General features: G+C 37.0%; 1 protein-coding gene across 3 annotated transcripts in view; it reads right to left on the reverse strand.

Annotated features, from left to right (window-relative positions):
- Window positions 1–25492, reverse strand: part of RANBP3L (RAN binding protein 3 like) — a 52319-nt gene extending 26827 nt beyond the window's left edge. The window contains exons 1-5 of one of the 3 annotated variants that reach the window (XM_012523238.3): window positions 24859–25467; window positions 2395–2453; window positions 1471–1510; window positions 909–986; window positions 9–83 (exon numbers count right to left, since the gene is read on the reverse strand). In XM_012523238.3, coding sequence (XP_012378692.1) covers window positions 9–83; window positions 909–986; window positions 1471–1510; window positions 2395–2453; window positions 24859–24949 — 343 coding nt within the window. In that variant the 5' untranslated portion in view covers window positions 24950–25467. Of the gene's footprint in view, window positions 1–8; window positions 84–908; window positions 987–1470; window positions 1511–2394; window positions 2454–24858 lie in introns of all 3 variants that reach the window. The other 2 variants (XM_004453322.5, XM_004453323.5) reach the window with 2 other exon arrangements.
- Window positions 25493–25724: the final 232 nt, after the last annotated feature.

The raw sequence follows: 25724 nt of genomic DNA on the forward strand, positions 1-25724 counted from the left end.
TTTATTACCTAGCCCAGAAGGGGGAAAGGCCGGGTGATCAGTGAAGGAAGACGATCTCATTCGCTTCTGGGACAAGGTTGACGCTGAAAGCAGATTGCAAACTAAAGTCAGTAGTGCAGTGTGTTTGTTTGTTTTGATTTGGATTTTTGCTTTTTAGAAAAATTTCTATGTTACAAAGGAAAATCTTTGTTTTTTTAATCAGTGAAAAAATAAGCTGTGTCTCTGGTGAGGATTATAAATACATTTCCATTCAATTCAATAAATATTTCTTCAGTGTTCACCATGTGTAAGACACTATCAGGCATGTAGATGACCTCAAGAAACTCACAGTGGAGGGGACAGACATACTTACATAACTATTTCACAAGGTAGGGGGCAATACAACTCATAAAAGGAAATCCCGTGAGTTCTTTGAATGTAGAAGGGAGGCAAACTACTTACCGACTTACTCCGAATACAGAGTGTGATAAAGTTCTTAGAATAAAGAGTTTTTAAAAGGGCAAACATCCATTTATTTAAGTAGATAGTTACTTTTAAAATAGCATTTCCCTCCAATTATAAAGCTAATTCATGCTCAATGTGGAGACTTTGGAAACACAGCAAAATGGAAAGAAGGGGAACATCATTTGTAATCTCATCATCAAAGCCGACCATGGTCAAACATATTGGTGTATATCCTTCCAGTCTCTTTTTTCAAAGCTAATGAATTAATTTTTAAGATAATGGCTTAAGTAATGACTCACTTGTTCGATCCATTTTATAGACTGCTGTTTTCACATAAAGATATATTATGAACACTATCGAATAGATAGACTTTGAAAGAGTACCCTTTTGAAAATTTTCTTAATCATTTCACACTCAGAGTAAACATTTAATAGTGAACAGCCAACAGTTGAGTCTATACCTACCTCCATGGGACTGAGACTCTGTAGTATGGAAAGTAAAAGATGAAGACCGTACACGCTTTCTTGAAAAACCATTACATTCTGCAAGAAATTCAACGTGAAGGGTAAAATTGCTTGCAATAATACATTATCCTCATCCCATGATATGGGAGGATATACAGAATCTCCTTTTGTCTCTTGACATTTGTCTATCATCATTTGATATGTTAAATGCTGAAACACAAGTTTAAATATTGGGGTTAAAAACATACTAGTATGAAACTGTTAGAAATGAGTGGCTTCAGCAAGAATTTGCATACTAATTCTGAGATTCTGAAGAGAATGTTTTTGCTAAGCTGTCTAGGGACAGGCAATGCAGCATCATGGAATTTAAGTGTTGCTAACATCAATTTTGCAGGGATCTGCCTGTCATTGTTCAAATCAAAAGCCAACCCACTTGCATGTTTAAAAGCAAGGACAACCATTGAGTGATGGTTTCACAGTCTGTGTGAAGCACAAAATGCTTATGCCTACTTATTTTCTTTGCATAAAGATTGATTTTGAAAAACAGAATGTAAATCATTACCATGTTCTGCTACTTCATACAGTGAGTCTTCTGCAGGTCTCTGAAAGGAAACAAAGCTGCCAATAAGAATGGACTGTGTTCAGTTTTTATATCTGATTTCTGTCCTGACTCTGTAAGAGAACTTTCAGAAGTCAGGTCAATCTACCCAGCCAGAACAAAATAGTTTACTTTTACTCAAATAGACAGGAAATAAAAAAAAAAAAAAAAGTGTCATACTGTGGTTTTATGTTTCATGATGTTTCAACGACTGCACAATTACTTACGGAAGCTTGTTTAAATTGTAGATTTTGAGGGATGTCGAGCTGTAGTTCTGGAGTGAGGCCCCAGAATCTTCCTTTTAAACAAGTGCTTAGAGGTGATTCAAATCCTAGCTTCCTTAAGGATGTTGAATTTTGGGTCTTTCTCTAGACTGTTTTGTGGGTTATAGGGTAAATTTTGAATAACAAGAAAATAATAATAAAGCTAACATAAGAATGCTACTAATCTTATTCAGTGTATTTCAAAGCAGATGATTTTAGTATGAAGCTGAAAAAGCAGATAGGGTCCTTAAGATCCCTTTTAAAATCAAAGTTCTCAATTTGGAACTTTCCTAGTTTTATGTGAGGTCAGTGGTAGGAACCTTGAGGAATTTGGCCCCACCTAATTTCTTTTATCACCTCCCCTTTCCAAGTCACCCCAAATATACATGTAATTTTAGTAAAAACAAATGTTACTCATAACTTCAAGGTAAGGATTCTGACGTCCCGTTTTTGCCTGATTGCTATCTTTAAATCTCTACTCTATAAATATTATGGAGGCACCACTTTGTTAAGTGAGGAACAAAAGGAGACTACTGGCAGCAGTGATATCTTTCAGTAGAGTCAGTTTCTTAAAATACAATTTTCTTTGTAAAAGCCAAAACAAAGAAAACTAGTATGATCTTACCTTAAAAGTTTGTTCTTTCTTTTCAAAAACAAATACTGGCTGAGCAATGACAGATTTTTCTGTAAAAGAAATAGAACAGAAGAAATCATATGCTGACATTTCTTATACCAACTGAAAATATTTGAAGAAATTTTTGGTTTGTATTTTTCCCTGCTTTTGGGTAAAATCCAACCTATTTTACATGGATGCTGCAAATCACATGTTTAGAAATAATTTTCAGTTAATTACAGAAATTTTTAGGGAAAGTGATAGTATGTTTCCATAAGAATAGAGAGCATCCCATTAAAAGAAAACACTTTAAGTGTTTAAGGAAAGCAAAATATAGTTATCTACCTTTTGAATCACATCAGGACATTGTGATTCACATATTAAAGTTTCAAGGAAAGAAAAAATCTCATCCGAGATAGTACCTCTCTGCAGGTTGTATCTCAAGATATACATGGTACTGCATTCTATCCTTAAAATGATCCGAGATAACTAGTATCTCATTGACTACAGTAATCATATAAAAAAATACCAGCCGTATTTTCAATATTTATAGTAAAAATTAGTCTTAAGCAGTTTGTAAAATTTGTCTTCAGGCTTACCAGCCTTCTTAATCTTTTATATTTTCCTGAGATAATATAATAGAGAGAAACTCTTTTCACTGTAATGTGTAAATGAATGATCAGAGCTTTAAATATCTGTCCTCCAGAATTTTTAAGAACTATTTATTTAATCTGTCTATACCTTTGTTTCCTCATCTGAAAAAAAGAGAAAATTATAACAGTACTTGCCTCACAGAGTTTGATGTGAAGATTAAATGAGATTCTGGGTATAATTACTTAGATTTTTAAAATTAATTTTATTTATACACACTCTATATCTATCAGACATATACTCCCCCATACCTCCTCTCTCGTCTCCTAGTAACTGCCAATCTGTGTTCTTTCTCTGTGGATTTGCCATTTCTAGAAATCTCTTATAAGTGACACCATAGATATTTGTCCTTATTTGTCTTTCTTATTTCACTGATTTTAATGTCTTAGTTTTAAATAAGACAAAAATTTCTAAAGAAAGGATATTAAAGATGTGGTATATCATCAATCCCCATTCCAAAAACTCATAGCTGATATGGCTAACCAGTGATATCACTTGATGAACTCAAATATGACCTCAGAACTTTTCTCATTGTAAATTTTCAGCAGCTGTTACCAACATATTGCCCTGGCCTGGAAGCTGAGATCATTGGCTATCCTGAGCTGAATAAATAAACTGCTAGTTGAGGAATTTCCTGGAAATACCAAAGAATTACATCTTTTATATGCCAGAAAAGGTTTCCCTAGTTCCTTACCATCTTATCCTATAAGAGAGTATTATGAACTCTGCATGACCAACCTTTGCCAAGCTCCTGGGGCCATGTGCACTTGAGTTCCTTCTTCCAGTTCAGTGAGTTAAATGGAAATGTTCACTTTTTAATGCAAGTGTTTACTGTATGATCTGCCCTTAGGCAGTAGAAAATGCCCAATAACATGTTGACCTTCTCCTTTCATATTAAACCATACCTCAATTCTTCGTGCTTTCTTAGAACAAGCTCTTTTCCAGTAATTAAATTAGATTTAAAGAATGCGATCCTTATTGACTTTGAAAGGAAATTGTCTTTGTGAATGTGCAGTGGAATACATTTGAATCAGAATAATAAATGGAGCTCTTTTGAGCTGGGTTTGGGACAGTCATCCCTAAGAAAGGATGATTTGGCTCAAGCTTAAGAGAGATTGCACATTGAATTCCTCTTCATAAAAATATGTGGCTGAAAATGGGTAAAAGTGATCTTCAATGGCAGCATGAAGGAGGAAATCACAAAGGATACTTGCAGCTTGGGGGGGCATGTGGTGAAGTAGGAAGGCTACTTTCATCCATTGATTCAACAAATATTTATTGAGCATCTATTTTGTGCCAGCCACGGTGCTAGAAGGCAGGTATACATTGTCTGATTGAATGTATATTAGCATCAGGATAGCCACCTTCTCTCCCTGACATTGCCCAGCACATTAGTGAGAAAGAGGTTAATCTCCTGCCTATCTCCTCTTCAACCTAGGTTTTCTTCTACTCCTCAAGCAATTCTTTTGGCTAAAGCCAAAAATATGTATTTGTCAAACTATTGCAGCCATAGCAGATTTTTACCTGACTCATCAGGAGAATTTGAAAATAAAAACAAGATCCTTAAAATTATGTTTTTTAAATTTAGTCATTTCATCTTTCTAACATAGTCACTAATTAATCCATTCATTCAGCAAATACGTATTGAGGGGTGACTACATTCAAGGAATTTTGCAGGTTTTATGGATAAAGCAGTAAGTGAAACAGTAAATGATGTGGACCCTGGCCTCATAGAGCTTTTATTGAGGAAAGGAAACAACTTAACCAATTAATTACACGATTGCTTAAATTCAGTTGGTATAAAGGTTACAAAAGATAAGTGCCAGATTCTATGCAAGTGACCAAAAGAGAAACCTGTCTGGTTTAGAGGGTCATGGTAGAGTTCAGTAGGAGTTAGTCAGGCAAACAGGGAGAAAAGGGTATTCCAAGACAATGGAGAAAAGCAGGAGAAAGTCTCTAAGGAAGGATGGAGCATGGCAAATTCTGATACTGAAAGGCTGATAGCCTAATGGGAGAAGACAAGTGGTGCCAGATGAGGCTAAAGATGAGGTTACTGCTTTGCAAGGCCCTGCCAAGACCTCATAGGCTGTGCCAAGAAGTTTAATTTTTATTCCAAGAAAAGTGAGAAGCCAATGAGGGATTTTAAACAGGACAGTGATTTTCTCTAATATGCATTTTGTTTTTAAAGATCATTCTGCCTGCTGTGTGGAAAATAGATTAAAGAGAGAACTGGCTGAAGGAAAGGAAATAAGGATCCCAATTAAGAGGCTAGTCTGAATTTTAGAAGAAAAAAGACTAGGATGTCCTTAAAATACAATCTTTGTTGAAAGAAACACAGATGAGGGGACAGGGAAGAAAACTTTAAAAGTTAAAGATGAATTTAATGTTATGCCTATTTTAAGATTTAGGTAGAATTTAATGAATTCCTATATTCATCGTTGTTTTCTGAAATACATCAGTAAGAGGAGACATTAATTCATCTCACGATTATTTTGAGTGCTTATTACCTACAAGAAAGGTCACAAGGTACTACTTATATAATTCAACCTCAGTTCACCTCTAATTCTGTAATTCTGCTCCACAATGGGTGTACACAGTAGGCCAAGTGCTTTTATCCATAATCTTGTCTAATTTAATCATTTAAATCATTTTGTGGAAGAGCGTGGTGGTTGAGGCACCACAAAGTCAAGAAAAACTGAAGGAAAGTAATCATAAAAATTTGGAAGTGAAAAGGGGAAAGATGTGTGGTAACTGACTTAGCAAACCAGAAAAACTGAACTTTAAGCCAGCAATGGGGATGTTAAAAAAACAACCTCATTTACTGACCTTCCCCCTGGTTCTATTGGTCCCCAAGAGAACCATCAAAAGTCTAGGAATAGGTGCCACTAAGTAATTCTGGAATCAGGGTGAAGTTTGGCTGAAAATGGGAAGCTGTCCTTTCTTATTCTGCAGCTGGGCAACTGCTCTTCTCCTACCCTATCACAATTTTGGAGGATTATTCTTTGGAAAAGATAAAGCATTAGATGCATTTGAAGTAGAGGTTCTATAATGAAAACAGAAGGATGGTGAAAGTATACATACTGTATTAATTTCCTATTTCTGCCCTAATAAATTACCACAAACTTAGCGCTTAAAAATAGCACAAATATATTATCTCATAGTTCTGGGGACCAGGAGTTAAAATGGGTCAGCAGGTCTATATTCTTTCTGGAAGCTCTAGGAAAGAATCTGTTTCCTTGCTTTTCCCAGCTTCTAGGGAAAGCCCTTATTCTTGACAGCCCTCATTCTTGGCTTATGGCCCTGCTTCACTCTGACCTTTGCTGCCATCATCATATAGCCTTCTCTGACTTCTATTCTCCTGCTTTAAAGGACCCTTATGATTACATTGAGTCCATTAGGATAATCCAGGATAATATCCTCATCTCAAAATATTTAATCACATCTTCAGGGTCTCCTTTTCAATATAAGGTAACATATTCATAGGTTCTGGGGATTAGGATGTGTACATCTTTTGGAAGCCATTGTTCTGTCTACCACACATAGAAAATGTTGAGACTCCCAACCTTCTTGTACCACTCAGTTCACAGAGTGCTGGCAGCCAGGTTTATGCCCTCTTGGCAGCAGGTCAGAAGATTTTTTTCTGGATGATCTGACCAACCCAAAAGAAAAGACCTAATGATATTGACAAAGGGATTCCCCAATGAGTGATTAAGCTAGATGTTGAGTGAAGTCCCCAGTTCAGGTTCACTTAGCTGCTGATTGATTTTTTTAGTGCCCCTCTCTTAAAAATGCATAGGCCATCAAGGATCACCAGACATAAAAGACAGTGATTAAATAAATGAACAGAAGAAAAGTGACTTAGATGAAAGAGACTATGCAGAGAGATAAAAATATATATCATTAATATCCTCATAAAGATGAAAAGATATTCCATCTATGCAACAGAAACAATACTCTTTTTTAAAAGATATCAGATAACAAAATAAACTTTGAGAAATTAGATTTTAAAATATGATAGTAGGAATGAAGTCTCAATAGAAGGTTTGGTAAATAAAGTTGAATAAATAAACCTGAAAGCAGAGCATAAGAATAAAGAGATGGAAAATAGGAGAAATATATAAGGAAGTCCAATGATAATTCCAAAAGGGTCAACACCTGGTTTATAGGAGTTCTAGAAAGAGAGAATAGCAAAAACAGAGGTGATAAAATGAGCAACAAAATAGATCATTAAAATTTCCCCAGATTGAAGGGCATGAGTTTTCAGATTAAAAGAGTCCATCCAGTGCACAGGACAATATATGAAAATACTGCACATCATGAAATCTTAAAACGCCATGGAAAAAGAAAAGTCCTAATAGTTTCCAGAAGAAAATAAAAAAGGTGACATACAAAGGATCAAGAATTAGAATGACTTTAGATTTCCCAAGAACACTGGAAATTAGAAATCAAAGGAGCAATGACTTCAACACTGCGAGGGAAAATAATTCCCAGCCTAGAATTATACATCAATACAAACCATCCACTTAGTGTGAAGATATGATAAAACATTTCTGGACTGCAAGTAAGGTCTCAAATAGGGAAACCAACTCAAGAGATACTGAAGACCATCTCTCAGATGATGGTAAAGAGGATCCCAGGGTTGCAGTAGCTCAACAGTCTTAGAGGGCAACCAGTCCAGAATGGGGAGTCCCTGAGTCCAAGAAAGAAGTCTCCAAGAAGTTGGAACTGAAACCACTTGAATATCTGAAGTAGTTGAATATTTTAAAAGGAAATTTAGGCAATTGGAAGAGAGTTTGGAGATCAACTAGTGATAAGTGCATAAAGAACTAAGAAAAAAAACCCGCAATTCTTAATTCAATGGAAGTAGGACAAGAAAGGGAAAGTAATCAAAGTTTAAAATGTGCTCAGTTGCCAATAGCATTTACATTGTTACAACAATGTTAATACTGAATATTGATCTAATCAAACATAATATAACTATTTTGAAAAGTTGGGGGAGTAGAAAGTATGCATGCATGTGGTGGTGGTTGCAAGATCCAGAGAAATCTGTGAAAGATAGCTAAATTTTCATCTTCCATTGTGGCAAATCCATAGTGCCTGAATAGAGTACTAGCACTATGTGCGTGATCTTTGAAGATACAAAGTTTAATACAAAAAAGAAATAGCTGAGAGAGTTGGCTGCTGTTAACTCTTTTGAGTGGGAAATGGGAGAGTAAAGGAAGGGAGAAGGAGGAGATTGCTGTTTTCCAGAATAGTCTTATAGAACCATTTGATTCTTTAAATCACATGCACATGTATAACATTGAAAAAACAATAAAAAAGAATTCGTTTTCTACAGTAGTGTCAGACATCCACAATTAAAGTCTAAATCTCATATCCCTTGCTATATTGAGTTAAACTGCCTAGCATATATGCAGTATCTTATTTTTTGAGCCTAACTGTTCTTTGCATAAAAATATATGGAAATAAATGTGTGAGCAAGATGAATCTGCTGAGATAGAAAGCAATCGAAACTTCCCCAGAATAACTGAAGATCTGCTCTTTATAGTGCTATCTAAACCCTTTCTAAAGGCCTTTTATAGTCCTATCCTTAACTTTTACTCAAAACACTCATTCTAGTCTTCAGACAAGAACTCAGCTCGAACATTAAGTGTACTGTGTAGGAAATTGCTTTGTTCCTCAGGATTCCAAAGTACTATAATTTTTGGTTTTAGCATTAAAGATAAATTAATTTTTCCCCTATTTTAGTAGGTTTTAGGTAGATTGCAAGGTCCCTACCCCTTATTTCCATATGTTTAATAGGCACTCAGTCTCTGACAAACAAACCTATTTCATCTGGGAAAGAACCTGCAGGATTTTGATGAATATCTCTGGGATAGTAATCATCTTGAGGAGGAGGTTTGAAAGGTTCTACTGAGCCAAAAGCAGATCCGGAAAAGGGAAGAAGAGGTAAAAGAGGAGTGCCTTTGGCTCAGTGTCCCAATTAATTTTTAGAGGTCTCCAAGTTTCTGCTAAAAATTTCTCCTGCCCAGAGCTCTGGACCAGGCAGCCATCTTCTTATAACTTGGTAATTTAGGAAAGGTGGAAACTGAGTTCTCCACAGTGGATAGAACCAGTATGCTCCCCCAAGGACAAAAATGTTGTAGAAACAGTCTTGGCAAGAAAGAGGATGGCAACAACCCCTTGCAGAAGTGCAGGCACTGCCAAATGGGTCACATCTAATTGCTACCAGGACTGGAATTGTCCACTTGGGCCATAGCCCTGGCAGTCCTTCCCTTCCCTCTTCCTTTCTTCCTGGCTCTTTCCATGTGTCTCTGCCACATCCTCTTTAATTTCTTCTCCTTGTGCACAGCCTCACCCCAGTCCTGTCCCTTGTTCTTTTCAAATCTTTCTCCTCTGTTCGGCTCTCTGGCTGGTCAAAGAATGAACTTTCTAACTTTTAAGTTAGATAGTCTTATGGCTGTTTGTTTGTTTTAAGTATGCCAAGCTTTAGCTTTTTCATTCCTCACTATATATTTTTAAAGGATAATTATGGACACTAAAGCAATGTATTGCATCTAAATGCACCTAGTTAAACTTTTTTGGAGTGAAGTAGAATACATAGTCTTTCTAAATATCTATCTGTCTGTCTGTCTGTCTATCTATCTCTCTATGTCAGCCAAAGGGGTGCTGATGCAAAGTACCGGAACTCTGTTGACTTTTTTTAAAAGATTTATTTATTTATTTATTTATTTCTCTCCCCTTCCTGTCCCTCCACCCCCACCCCCACCCCTTGGTTGTGTGTTCTCTGTGTCTATTTGCTGCATGTCTTCTTTGTCCGCTTCTGATGTTGTCAGCGGCATGGGAATCTGTGTTTCTTTTTGTTGCGTCATCTTGTTGTGTCAGCTCTCTGTGTGTGTGTGGCACCATTCCTGGGCAGGCCGCAGTTTCTTTTGTGCTGGGCGGCTCTCCTTACGGGGCACACTCCTTGCACGTGGGGTACCCCTGCATAACACGGCACTCCTTGTGCACATCAGCACTGTGCATGGGCCAGCTCCACATGGGTCAAGGAGGCCCGGGGTTTGAACCACGGACCTCCCATGTGGTAGACGGACGCCCTAACCACTGGGCCAAGTCTGCTGTCTCTATTGACTTTTATTAAGGGTATTTATTTGGGGTTGAAGCTTACAGTTACCAGGTTCTAAAGAGTCCAACTCAAGGTACCATAAGAAGTACTTTCTCATCCAAAGTCTGTTGCCACGTGTTGATGCAAGATGATTGCCAGGTCTCTGCAAAGGTTCAGGCTTCCTCCTTCCTCTTAAGGCTCCATGGTCCCAGCTTCTTCCAATCTCAGCTGTAGGCTGGCATAAGGCTTGTCATTTTCCCCGGGACTGATTCCTTTGCGGTCTCAGCTTCTCTGTTCTCCCCACAAGGTTAGCTTTAGACTATCAGGCTCACCTCTCTTCTGGGGGCTCCAGGTCTATGAAGCACTGTCTCTTCTGTGTATCTGCTTCTTGTGTATTTACTTTGCTTTATCAATTCAAGGGGGCTAGGAGTTGATACTGAGTCACACTCTAATGTTGGTTGGATCAGAGCCCTAATCTTAACATAATTTAATTGGACATCTCAGCTGAATCTAATATAATCAAAAGGTTATCACATCAGAGGAACCAATCAGTTTACAAACATAATATATATTTCTTTTTGGAATTCATAAATAATATCAAACTGCTACATTATCTATCTAAATATGTATACACATTCATATAAACATAAGAATATAGATTTCAGGAAGCAGACTTGGCCCAGCGGATAGGGCGTCTGTCCACCACATGGGAGGTCCGCAGTTCAAACCCCAGGCCTCCTTGACCTATGTGGAGCTGGTCCATGCGCAGTGCTGATGTGCACAAGGAGTGCCCTGCCACGCAGGGGTGTCCCCACGCTGGGGAGCCCCATGTGCAAGGAGTGCGCCCCGTAAGGAGAGCCGCCCAGCAAAAAAGAAAGTGCAGCCTACCCAGGAATGGCGCCGCACACACGGAGAGCTGACATGACAAGATGATGCAGCAACAACAACAACAACAAAGAAACACAGATTCCCATGCCACTGACAACAACAGAAGCGGACATATGAAGAACAGGCAGCAAATGGACACAGAGAACAGACAACTGGGATGGGGGAGGGGGGGAGGGGAGAGAAATAAAATAAAAAATCTAAAAAAAAAAAAGAATATAGATTTCATTGAAGATACTCAATAAAAGTTAGACTTCATTCCCTCTTTCTATCAGGTCCAAAGTTATGTGTAGTTACCTAGCTACCCTATATTAGTTCTGAAGGGAATGCCTCATTGTTCCCCAAAACTCTTTCTCTTTCTTTTCACTCACTACCCAGTTATTATCTTTAGTCTTTTTCTCACTTCTCCCTGGTGCTTTCCTGTCTTTCTTATTATTTCTTCTTTTATTTTAGTATCAGGAAGTTTCTGACTCAGACTGTGGCCCATACATAGTCTTAGAGAGCTTTGCTCCACAAAGTGTAGTCTGCATAAACTATCAGCACTGAGTGGGAACTTGTTAGAAATGCAGAACCTCAGGCCCATTCCAGACTTCCTGAATCAGAATCTGCATTTTAAGGAGCTCTCCAGGTGATCTGTACACACATTAACCTTTGGAAAGCAAGTCTCTAGAACACCTCTAGGTTTTTGTCAACTAAGATCAAATTTAGGAAGGTGGCAGTGGAGGCTACTGCACTGTGCCTGGAGTTGGGGACTAAACCCATGGCATGTTCTAAGTAACCTGGAAATTAATCAGATACTGTTATAAAAACCATATATTATTGTGATGGTGATCTAAGGTAAAGCATAGGGCCACTCTGAAGACTTAAAATAGGAATCCCTAGTATTAAGGATATTGAAATTAGGCATTTAGATATTCTGCTTGAAGCAATTGATTTTCCCTCCAATGCAAAAGTTTGTTTTCTGTTTTAATAATGTCTGAAATCTGGCTCAATTTCTCCTTTTTGTCATGAAAAATTATTTTGAAAATATAACAGCTTAAGATTATTAAATACTAATTAAATGTTCATTTCTGCAAGATAAAATTTTAGCCTGGAATCATAAACTACATCAGAAGCATGTGTCATAGCTCTAATATTCTCCAAAAAGAATCTGAATTTTTACAGTTGAATCTGGTCTCAACTATTAAAAAAAGTGACATCTTCTGCAGAACAAATAGACAAATCATAGCAGCTGCCCTCTATCTCTACATGGAACCCCAGAAACAGGCAACACAAAAGGTCTGAGTCCCAGTCTTGATTTTTAAAAAAATAAACAAATAAAAACTAAAACTGTATTAAAATCTTCTAATACAGATTTAACAATATGGCAAATTGTAGCTACAGAAGAAAAAGAAACTGTGCCAACTCATGAAAGAACCACAAGCATGAGATAGTCTGTACTTCTTTCTAGCACTATATGGAAGAACTCTGTAAATACTCAAAAGGAATGAAATAAACAACAAATTACCTTAGAAATATAGAGTATATCTTTACAGAAGGAGATGGCAGGGCCACAAAGTGACAATTTTAACTGTGACAAGACACTCTTAGTTCTATTTTATTATATGCTTTGTACCAGGCTGAACATAAAATAACCAGGAATCCTACAGGTAAACAGAGATATTTCTGGGGCAGTGAATATAAAATTTCCAGGCTGACTCAGAAAACTCTGGTTCAACCTGAGATACAAAATTCTAACCCTGGTCATCCTGCTGAAATTATAATCCATTTTGTGTATTATAAATGCAAGCTGGTCTCCCAGAAGCCTAGTCATTAGAAATAAAAAAGTAAATGAAGTAAAAAGGGGAGACACCTCATCTCTATCAACTGAATTCTGAATTTCTTGAACTGTTTTGAATTTGTTTTGGTAATGTAATTATAACTGCCAATTCTAAGAAATCTAGCATTTTTTGGTTTGGATTCAGAAGAGAAAAAATAATCAATTTTAGAACAAAACAAGGCAAGGTATTTCTCTCCTCATCAATAAGCACTCATTTTCAAAATAAGAATCATTTCAGAATAGGAAATTGGAGAAGATGGGAAAAAGCTTTTAATCTCACTGATTACAACAGTCAATGAGATGGTTTTGTCTAATCTATCCCATTTTGTGAACTCATCTACTTCTCATGCTGATAATATTTGAGACTCCCATTCACTGTAAGTTCCAGTGACTCTAGACTCTCCCCTCCACTGGTTTTTATGTTGGTCTAGATCTACACACAGACCAATTCTGAAAAACCAGGGTATAGAGAAAAAGAAAACAGTTGATGTGAGCAAGAAGCAAGAAGAATCAGAGGTTGTGTCAAATATAGACTTAGCTACCTTTCTGGAAGCAGAACCAAAATGCTAGACTTTACTCCTAGACCATACACCCCCAAAAATATGTCTATGTCTGAGCCCAGGGTTCTTTATCTGTAATGGGGATAATAAGACCTGCTTTATAGAGTTCATGTAAGAATTAAGCAAGGTAATGTATGTAAAACGCTTAGCATAGTGTCAGGCACATAAAAAATTGCTGAGTAAGCTGAGCTTTTATTACATGATATGATCCTCAAGAGATAAATTATTAAAAACCTTTTTACTCATGTAGAACCTAAGTCCCTAAAATTACAGGATATGCTCACTGTCATACTACCTCCATAATATGAAGGTGTTATATTGTTAGAGATCTGGGACTAACACACATGACACCTAACTTCAAATCCCATGCTTTGTTCCTCTAAGAAATTCTGCCTCCTGGTCTCTATTGTGGGCATGATTGTTGTACAGCTTCTCTTCTGAAGGGTGATATGCCAACTACCCTTGAGTATAATTGTATCTCCAGCTTCCATGGTTCTGTACAAACTGGTTGAGATGTCAGCCATACTGTGTGATCTCCTTGCACTTTTGTTTCACCATCTGTAAACCCTTCAAGGTGCTTTGCTTATTCTTGCCATTATCACTTCATATTATGACCCTAAAGAAGTCTGGTTCAAGAATGTCCATGGGAAAATGGCATGGAGATTCTAGCAATTTAAAATCTCCATGTCATGCTTACTTTTGGCTATTGGCAAAAATAACTCAGAAAAATATGTTACTTTGCCAGAGCATACCAATTTCTCCATAATATGAAGGTGTTATATTGTTTATAAATAAAATCACTGTGTGCTTTTATGTTTCCTTGCAATCTTTGATTATTACAATATGTTTATCAGCAGCAAATGTGGGACATCGAACTGAAAATGCCAGAAAGAGCTGCTTGTGCTTTCTTTACACTGTTCCCTCATTTAAACCCATGGGGTAATAAAGATGCAGAATGTGTCATAGGGTGTGCTTGGTCAACCCAGTAACATTTGGAAATACATGTTTCATTTGACGGCATTTGTAAATTGCATATTTTCCCCTCAGAATAACTTGCAGTGTGAAAAAGCTTCCATATGTTAGAAATAGGCCTTCCCATTTTGCTGATGGAGGGGAGAATAGAAATATAGTCTAGGTTTCAAGGAATGTTGATGATAAATATTGAACAGGCATATGTATATGTTTAAAATTGTATCCTAGAGTTCATTTTATTTAACTCTCCAGTTTTATAGCATTTTCTTTACTTGCTAAAGTTAAGAGGCCATTTTGCCACAAAATGTCTTCTTAGAATCATAATTCTCAAAGACTATTAATAAGTCAATACTGATGATATATAATTGACATGTATTGAATTCAGATATATTTAAATTCTTCCTCTTGGGTAAAGAAGCATGCTATTTTAAAATTCCTTCCTGGATTCCAAGGACATAGTCTGGTTAGAGAAGCTCGGCTGTAACTTCTGATTTCAAAACCTTAAACTTTTTCGTCTTTGTATTGAGCCTTTGAGCAAGCAGAATAAAAAGCTCCTTGTTCTCCCATTCCACAGGAATAAATGGATATTATTCCACGGAGAACAAGTCCTTTGAGACCTAGTCAGGAAGAAAGGAGCAGCGCTACCAACCAAGGAGCTCACAATTACAGAGGCCTAGGCCTCACTGGCCTCTTGGGAGCACAGCAGAAGACCTAAGAGGCCAGAATTCATCTCCCCTTTGCATTTGAGGACTGACTTGCTCTGTTGGTATTCAGGGCACAGAAATGGAGCAGGAATAAATGTGATGCTAGCACAATTGGTTCTGCAGAAATATCTTATTGTATTGCGTTGCAACTATTATGGAAGAATAAAGGCCAGATAGCAATTTGTAAACCTTACCAAAATGTTTTATTCATCATGCTGAAGAAAATTACATGAGAAAAACTTTCACTTTTAAAATTTCTATCATGGCACAAATTCTCAGGAAAACTAAAAACAACTCTCCAAATTTATCCATTTTCCTTCTTTCAAGCTTTCATCATCTCTGTAGTATTATGACAAATCAAGATTGAAGGATTGGAGAAGTTATGATTATGTGATATCTTTTTTAAAATAAACTTCCCCCCATTTTATTCCTCTTCCTTTATTTGCTTCTATGCAGTTTTATATTTCTCTTTAACACCCACCCCCCTTGCCATACCATACGTATTCTCTCTCTCCACTCTCCCCATTTCTTCATGTTTCCCCTTTACCTTAGATTCTCATGTTTCTCTAAAAGTTTAATATTAGGATTATTATACACAATGTAAATACTTTTTATGAATATTTTTTAAATGAGACAAGCCCAAGTTAAAAATTTGTCTCCTCTTTCTTCTTCTTCTTCTTTGTTTTTAATTGCCTTATTATACTAGCTAGAAGCTCCAGTACAGTGTTAAAGAGAAGTGACAAGAAGAGACACTCTCACTTTGTTCCTGATACTAGGAGTAGACACTCAGCCTTTCTCCATTAAGTATGATGTTAGTTATTCTTTCTCTCTTTTTCAAATGTGATGACATACATATATATAATATAAAATTTGTCATTTAAACTATTTTAAGTATACAATTCAGTGATATTAATTATTTTTACAATGTTGTGCTACTATTGCCACCATCCATTACCAAAATTTGTCATCATCCCTAACAGAAACTCTTTACGCATTAAGCAATAAATTCTCATTGCCCTTCTCTAAACACCTATAACCTCTAATCTTTCTATCTCAATGAATTTGCTTATTCTAGATATTCCATATAGGAACAATCATACATCTGTCCTTTTGTGTCTGGTATATTTTACATAGTATAACGTTTTCAAGGTAGACCCATATTGTGGCATGTATCAGAACTTCATTCCCCTGTGTGACTGAGTAGAATTTCATTGTATGGATATACCATATTCTGTTTATCCATTCATTTGTCAATGGATGTTTCGGTTTTCTGTCTGTTGGCTATTGTGAATAATGTTACTATGAACACTGGTATACAACTGTTTTATTCCTGATCTCAATTCTTTTAAGTATATACCTAGAAGTGGGATTTCCCAATTGTTTGTTAATTCTATATTTATTTTAAGGAACCACCAGAATGTTTTCCACCATTTTTATATCTCACCAGCAATTCATAGTTACAATTTCACCATATTTTCATCAACACTTGTTACTTTCTATTTTTTTAATAGTAACCATCCTAGTAGATGTGAGGTAGTATCTCATCATGATTTTGATTTGCATTTCCCTAGTAACTTGTGATGTTGATCAACTTTTGTGCACTTATTGGCCATCTGTATATCTTCTTTGGAAGAATGTCAAGTCAAGTTGTTTGCCTATTTTTCAGTTAGGTTCTTTGTCTTTTTGTTGTTGGGTTGTAGAATTTCTTAAATATTCTGGCAATTAGACCCTTATCAGACATACAATTTCCAAATATTTTCTCCCATTCCATAAAGGTTGTCTTTCACTTTCTTGATAATGTCCTTTGATGGACAAAAGTTTTTAATTTTGATGAAGTCGAATTTATCAATTTTTTTCTTTTGTTGCTTGTACTTTTGGTATAAAATCTAAGAATCCTTGCCCAGTACAAGGTACTGAAGCTATTTCCCTAATTTTCTTGTAAGAGTTTGTAGTATTAGTTCTTATATTTAGGCTGTTGATCTATTAGGAGTTAATTTTTGTATATTATTTTGCATGTGGCTATCCCATTTTTCCAGAACCACTAAACAGACTATTCTTTCCCTATTGAATGGCCTTGGTACCCTTGTCAAAAAGTCAAATGACCAGATGTGTGGGTTTATTTCTGAGCTTTCCATTCTATTCCATTAGCCTATACCTGCCATGCCAGTACCACATTGTTGTTGTTGTTGCTGTTTTTGAGGTCCTGGGAGCTAGGGATTGAACCTGTGGGAAGCCAGTGCTCAATCACTGAGTCAAATCAACTACCCCTCAGTTTTTTCTCCTCTCCCTCCCCTCCCCCTCCCCTGCCCTGCTGTTTTTGCTGTTTATGTCCATTCGCTGTGTGATCTTCTGTATCTATTTCTCTTTTTGTCTTCTTTTCTCATCTTTATCCTCTAGGATTCACTGGGATTCAATCCTGTGGACCTCTGATATGGAGAGAGGTTCCCTGTCAATTGCACCACCTCAGTTCCTGGTCTTTGCTGTGCTTCACCTTGACTCTCCCCTTCGTCTCTCTTTTGCTGCATCATCATCTTGTGTGTAACTCACTTGCGCAGGCACTTGGCTTGCTGTGCGGGCACTCAGCTCACCACGTGGGCACTGGCTTGCCCCGCGGTCACTCAGCTCACCACACTGGTGCTTGCGTGGGCACTTGGCTTGCCACACAGGCACTCAGCTTACCATGTGGTCACTCAGCTCACCATGTGGGTACTGGCTTGCCATGCAGGCACACTTTCTCTTCTTCTTTTTTACCAGGAGGCCCCAGGGATCAAACTCAGTCCTCCCATATGGTAAGTGGAAGCCCTATCACTGGAGCCACATCCACTTCACCCCACACTGTTTTAATTATTGTATCTTTGTAGTAAGTTTTGAAATCAGAAAGCATGAGTCCTATAATATTGTTTAATTTTTTCAAGGTTGTTTTGAATAATTTGTAGCCTCTTGCCACTCCATATGAATATGATGATTGACTTTTCCATCTCTGAAAAAAAAATGATCCTGGAATTTTGATAGGGATTGCATTGAATTTGTAGTTCACTTTAGGTAGTATTGACATCTTGACGTCTTTTTTTTTTAATTTCTCCCCACCTCCACCCCACGTTCCCTCCATTGTCTGCTCTCTGTGTCCATTTGCTGTGTGTTCTTCTGTGTCTGCTTGTATTCTCATTAGGCGGCTCTGGGAACCAATCCTGGGACCTTCCAGAGTGGGAGAGAGGCGATTACTCTCTTGTGCCACCTCAGCTCCCCGTTTTGCTACTTCTTCTTATTTTCTCTCCTCTATGTCTCTTGTTGTGTCATCTTGCTGCACCAGCTCTCTGCATTGGCCAGCACTCCTGCATGGGGTAGCTTTCCTGCACAGGAAGGGATTCCCATGCAGAGTGGCACTCCTACATGGGACCACATTCCCGCATGGGCCGGCACTCCGTGTGGGCCAGCTTGCCACATGGGCCAACTTGCCCTCACCAGGAGGCCCTGGGCATTGATCCCTGGACCTCCTATATGGTAGACAGGAGCCCAATTGGTTGAGCCACATCCATTTCCCTAGTATTGACATCTTAACAATATTGTCTTCCAATCCATGGACATGGGTTGCTTTTTCATTTATTTAGGTCTTTTATAATTTCTTCCAGCAATGTATTATGGTTTGATATGTAGGTATTTTATTCTTTTAGATACTTTTGTAAATGAAAATGTTTCCTTAATTTCCTTTTCATATTGCTCATTACTGGTGTGTTTTAGTTGCCCAGGCTGCTCAAGCAAATATCATGAGATGGGTTGGCTTAAACAATGGGAATTTATTCACTTGTGGTTTGAGGCTGGGCATAAGTTCAAATTAAGGCATCACCCACCAAGGCAAAGCTTTCTTCCTAATGACTGGGGTGCTTTGAGACTGGCTGCTGATGATCCTTGACTCTTCTGTCACATGGCAAGGCGGAAAGCAGTGTTTCCTGGTTTCTCCCTCTTCTTCTGGGTTCTACTAATATCCAGCCTCTTGCTTCATGTGACTTTCTCTCTCTCACTGTTTGAATTTCATTCTCTTTTAAAGGACTCCAGTAATAGGCTTAAGACTCATTCAGATTGAGATGGGACATGACTGAAGTAACCTCATTAAAAGGTTACTCCTCTACTTACTATGGGTTCACACCCACAGGAATGGGTTAACTTTAAGAGCATGTTTTTCTGGGGCACATATAATTTCAAATCACATGGTGTATAGGAATACAACTGATATTTGCGTGTTCATCTTATACTCTGCAACTTCACTGAATTCCTTTATTAGTTCTAGTAACTTTCTATTTATCTTTGAGGTTTTATGTTTGATCAATAGGAATAGTTGGCCTTCTTCCTTTCTAATTAGATGTCTTTTATTTCTTTTTCTTGCCTAACTGCTCTGGCTAGAATTTTCAGTACAATGTTGAATAAACTTGGTGACATTGGGCATCCTTGTCTTGTTCCTGATCTTAGGGGGAAAGCTTTCAGTCTTTCACTATTGAGTATGTTTGCTGTAGGGATTTAAAATAAATGTCCTTTATCATGATGAAGAAGTTCCCTTCTATTCCTTGTTTTCTGAGTGTTTTTTTTTTTTTATCATGAAAGGATGTAGAATTTTGTCAAATGTCTTTTCTGCATCAATTGAGGTGATTGTGTGGTTTTTATCCCTTCATTCTATTAATGTGATATATTACATTAATTGATTTTAATATGTTTCACTTCTCTTGCATTCCTGAAATAAACCCCACTTGGTTGTGGTGTATAATCCTTTTAACATACTGTTGGATTCAGTTTTCCAGTGTTTTTTGAGGATTTTTGGTCTAAATTCATAAGGGATCTTGGTCTGTAATTTTCTTTTCCTTTGCTATCTTTATCTAGCTTTGGTATCAGGGTAATGATGCCCTCAGTGAATGAGTTAGGAAGTATTCCTTCCTCTTTTATTTTTTGGAAGAGTTTGAGAAGGGTTGGTGTTAATTCTTCTTTAAATGGTTGGTAGAATTCATCAGTGATGCCATCCAGTTCCGGACTTTTCTTTATTGGCAGGTTTTTGATTACTGATTGTGGCCACTTGAAATTATTTTATGAATCCCAAAAAGAGAAATATTTTGTTGTAAACGAATCTATTCCTCTGGATGTGCTACCCTTTGATTTCATTAAATTTTGTTGAGGGCACTTTGATTAGATTACTTGATAAATTGATTGGACTACATCAGTGAGGCATGACTCAGGTTAGGGTTTAAATATTTTTGCCAGCTTTTATAATTATTATATGAAGAAGAGTTATGTTATAAGAAACTCCACTATATATCCAATCTTACTGATTTCTATAAGATTCATTATTCTAGAAAATTCTGTGTTCCCAAGATAAATTCCCTATGGTAAAATCTGGGAGTGAGCCAATCATTCTCTCTTAGATTTGGTTTTAGGAATATAACAAATGAAATTTAAACCATTAAATTTATTTTCCAAATCCCCAAATATGGGCCATCTGTCAGAGAGTCTTATTTTGAAAAAGATTCCTGAATTGGGTGGTAACTTGTATATGATAAAGTTTAATATCTTACAAATATGTGCTTTCTCCCCTCTCTATTTTTAAATGATCTATGCTGTCTCTAGTAACTTGTGGATTTAAAATGCCAGTAATGGCTTTGCAGATAGAAAAACACTCCTTTGAGCTTCCTTTAATCCCGGTCCATTTTAACTATATATCACATAAAATGTCATGTTGTATGTACAGTATCACTACTTTAGAATCCTACAAAAAAAGAGAGCTGACTCAAATCCATTTAAAGAATCATAACATGTATAGATTTTCAAGTTATCTTTTCATATATAGGCATTATTTAATTGTATAAAACTACTTGATTCTCTTTCTCATGAATATATGTTCATTCCCCAGTACTTACATTTTTTAGGTATTCAGTATTAAGTACATTCATGAATAGCCCAGAAAATATTTAAGGAAAAATAGTGTATTCATAAGAATCTAAATGTAATCTTTGTTACATGGTTTAGATTCATAGCAAAACCTGATGGCATAGTAAATGGGCAGTACTTAGCCTTTCTATTTATATTTACAAAGTTCTGATCTGGATTCAGTTCCTTCTAAAACCTTCAAGAGGAATATGATTAAAATACAAAGAATGGTGAATAATATAGAAAAGTCAGAGCATAAAATATATCATGGAATGGAATGGCATTTTCTTCTACCCAAAGAGTTGAAAAAATTATCACTAGCTTAGTTTCTATTACTGAATTCCTCAGAAAATACATGTTAGGAAAAAACCTGGGGAGAAAACCATCTTTGTTTTCCCACTGTATGTTTATGTAAGGCATCCAGTTCATGGTAAGTCTTCAGTAAAAATGTGTTGAGTAAATGAATGGTTCAAGACATTAATCTGTTTCTTGGCTTTCAGGAAACTGCCTTGACATTAAGAAAAAAGCACTTCCAGAAAATCACTGCCAAGGAAGATCAAGAGGAATCTCAAGGCATCTTGGTATCTGTGGAGAAGATTCTTTGATATTGATCAATGAAAAAATTAAACATCATAAAACTAGGAATCATGGATTTTGTGAGACAGCTACAGAAAGTTCCTTGAAAGTACCTTTAAGATCTGTGTGACATTGGAAAAATCACTTGACTTGAGGATTTCCTGTTTCTACACCTTTAAAAATGGGAATAATAATGCCCATCTCACTTTTTTGTTGTAAGAATTAAATGAGATGATGTATGTGACACTGCTGTGTAAATTTCAAAGCACTAAAAATCATAAGGATAGTTAAATCTGCTTAGTACAGGTAATGTGTAATAGACTTTACTGAGGCTTCACAGAGATATAACGATTACAAATGTGGTCACAGGATCAATGTTAGAGATAAATGGATTAAGAACATCACAGGAGTAGCTACAAGATGGCAACAAGTATGGAGAAGAGCTCCCTAGCCCTCTATTCTAGACTTGTATAGTGTCTGTTGCCCAGAGTATAAACTACATGTGGGCGGGAAACCATGTAGTCTTAGTTCAATTTATATACTCAGCATCTGGCACAATACTTTGCACTTAGTCATTGCTCAGGTATTTGTTGAAGAATAAATGACTTTTATTTTTATGTGATTGCCTGAGAAGAATAAACATGTGAGTGACCAGGTGCAAATATTCAAATACCTCAGAGTTAACATAAAACATTTTAGTATATAGCATGAAAGATTAGAGGATATGTATGTGTTGAATCTAGTCATGCCCTAAGAGTAGTTAAATGTCAATCATACTTTGTGTGCTAAATAAGGGAACTAGAACCTTAGTCAGGCTGGGGATGGGCCAAAGCCAGGAACTCAGAATGTCCTGATGAATAATCTGTAGTGAGACCTCTCTCTATTAGACTAATGGGTTTGCTTCCTTGGACCTTTGCTGAACTTTGTATAATAGTAAGGTACAAATATAGGTTAGAGGAAAAATTAGATCCACCTCACACTGGATACTTTTAAACTCCAGGACAGTAACTGGTAAGGTATTTAGTAGCATAGCAAACACCGTACTCAGGGCCACTGGTCAACTCAAATCTTCAGATGGCATTTCTTGCAGCAGTCAATGGCCAGGCTGCACTGCATTTTAGTGTGCTTCAAAACTTTATGGATTGCGGTTATTGTGGGCAGATATTTTGAGACTTGGCTGTGGAAGAATATGGTTGCTTTTGAAAAAATTCTAGGCAAAAGCTTCGTCTGCAAAGAGACCAGACTTCTAGTCTTGTTGATATTTTGGGAAGTATGTCATCATAATGATATTTTCAGGCTGCTCTGGCCATGGCCAGTAAAAGAGAGACCCTAAAGACAGCCTATCTCAAATTAAAACAACTGTGGGATACTATTTCCACATACGAAGTTCCCAGTATTACTGAGAGTACATCCTTACACTGCTTCTTAGAGTGCTGATTTGAGGGCCACATGGTAAAAGATGCCTTAAAAACACACATATCTTTTATCCCCTAATTCCACCTCTAAGAATTTATTCTAAGAAAATAATCCTATATCTGTACAAAGATTATCCATTAGTTTATCTTCAATACAGGGTTGTATATTATAGTGAAAAATGGGAAATAAACCAAATGTCTAATGATAGGGAATTGGCTAAAGGAATTTTGCTATATCCATATGAAGGAATAGTATGCAACTGTTAAAACTAAGGTTGTAGAACAATACATAACAGCATGGAAAATTGTTCATAATCTATTATTAAAGTTAAAATCAGCTTATGAAACACTATGTACAGAATAAGTCTATTTTTGTTTAAATATCAAATAAGAGAATAATCCATACGTGTGCATAGAAAATAAAGGCTAGAAGACTATACATTAAAATGCTAATAGCAACTATCGTTGGGTGGTGGAATCACAGGAGATTTCTGCCATCTCCTGTAAGTTCCCCAAATAAATTTTCTATGGTAAATATGACAACAGCAATTAGGGAAATAAAGAGTAACCTTAAACATTTCAAACAAAATGAATAGCAAACATAAAACCCAAAATAGAATAAAATTGTCTACTGAATAAAAGCAAAAGCATTTTACACTGCCTTCATTAAACCCTGACACATTTTAGGTGTCTAAGTTGATTGAGTCCAAGTAATTTATTGAAGCTCTGATGGCAAAGAATGGTCTTAAAAGTTTACAGTATTTTCATTTAATATGCAGTATTTTCTTCACACACCATGCTAAGTCTTGTAGAGGATGAAGCCACTTTGTACAGCTCCAGAGACTGATGCAGGGAGGTGGCCTGATACAGTCAAACTAAGATCAGCACACAGATGCCACCTTGGAAATGGAAGGTTTCAGTTCAGTCCTTCAGCCAACTCTCATCCTGCCACTGAAATCTAAAACCGTGTCTATAGAAAAATATATAAAGTGCTCATAGCCTAGATCTACATAATAGACAACAGCTCCATCACAGGTTATTAAGGAAAAGTTAGAAATGTCTGGGGAAAATCTTTAACCTTTGGGGAGGGGTGTGATGATGTCATCTAGGATAATACCCAGTCTTTCCCACAAGTGTCCTTTGCTATCCCTGACAGAGTGGATTGGAAGGATCGTATGGCCTATTAGTGTCAACCATCTGCCACTAATTGATGCAATTGGCTGGGGAGTGGATTTGAAATGTGAAAAAACTAAAAACAAAAAAATAAACTGATGGTGAAAAAGGCTGTAAGATAGTTTTGTCTGAATGAGTGCCTATCATGTGAAATGTGACACTTTTCCCTGTCTTCAGCTGTTCCTAGACTATAAAAGGGAAAGAGCCAAGAATATATTTATTTTCTCCACAAATGAATGAGCCAGAGATCCAGACAAAATCCAGTTTAATTTTTAAGTCCCAAAGTGTACCACTAGTAGTAGGACATGGGAAACAGTTCCAGGCTAACTTGAAGCTATTCTCATTTGAATTCTTCCTGTAGCCAATTGTCTTGCCCTGATGGGTGTTTTGAATTACACAAAATCTAGAATACTCTAGAAAACTGATGGTGACTATAAGCTTAAGCATTTAAGGTCATAATGACAACCTCCAAGGAATATGCATTCTTGATAGAATCCCCTATAAATCCTTTATAAATCAATCATACATCCAAGTTAACCCATCTTTATACATCCCTGACATGTCCCTTCCCAGAGTTTAAAAGTGGGAAGATTGCAAAGCATTTCACTACCAGAGCTTCCTCAGGTACGTCAGCAGCCCATCATTCTTCCAGGAATGCAAATGGACAAAAGAGCACAGAACACAGCTCTCATTAGCCCAACTGACTCACCTGAATGTAGTTGTTCCTCCTGCAGCTTCAGCTTATTCACGTATCCACTGTGGAGCAGGTGGCTGCTGCCTTTCCTTTGCGTAACAGACATGGTACTGGTAGGATGGCTTGTGGCTTGAGGATCACTGGGGCATTTCCTTCCCTTGGCCAGTCACTTACAGTGGTCTTCACAAGATACCCAGAGCCTTACAGGACCACGCAGACCCTGTTCTTGCATGTAAGATTATTGTTTCTCTAAAACAACTTCCTGGTTGCTCCAAGTCATGATTCTCAAAATAAATATTTACCAATGTTACTTCTCCTCTGTGTAAAGATGCCAATTCATTTGACCAAAACACCTCTTAATTATTCTTTCATTCTAAAGCAAATTGAAACTCTCCCCCTTTGTAGGATAGTGCAAAATCCTACAAAATAACTGTTCCCAACAGATTACAGCTTTGGCAATTTTTGATCCCTTCTGCTGACATGAAATCCAATGCCTCAAGCATTTAGAGAGAACTGCTAGAGCAATAATTACACAAGGGGGAAAAAGTGCTGCTGAGTTAAATCAAGTGGTTCCTAAGCCTGGTCTGAATTACTCTCCGTGACAGCTGAAAGCGTACAGTTCTTAAGGGAGGCTGCAAGGAGGAGGAGCAAAGTGGGCTCAGCTAATTAGCATAAAGAGGCAGGCAAGAAATGAGATTGGAGTTGCTTTGAAAAATAGTCACCAAAGCAGGGATGCTAACGATGCCCTGTCATTATAGTAATCAAATATCTGACTTTCCCTACTTTGTCATTTAAAAAAAAACCTCTTAAAATACATGTTTATACTCCATGAATAGCCATATGTATGTGAAAAATCTAAAAGGCATAACTGGAACTGGTAC

Source organism: Dasypus novemcinctus, chromosome 2 (assembly GCF_030445035.2).
Source record: "Dasypus novemcinctus isolate mDasNov1 chromosome 2, mDasNov1.1.hap2, whole genome shotgun sequence".
Taxonomy (NCBI): Eukaryota; Metazoa; Chordata; class Mammalia; order Cingulata; family Dasypodidae; genus Dasypus; species Dasypus novemcinctus.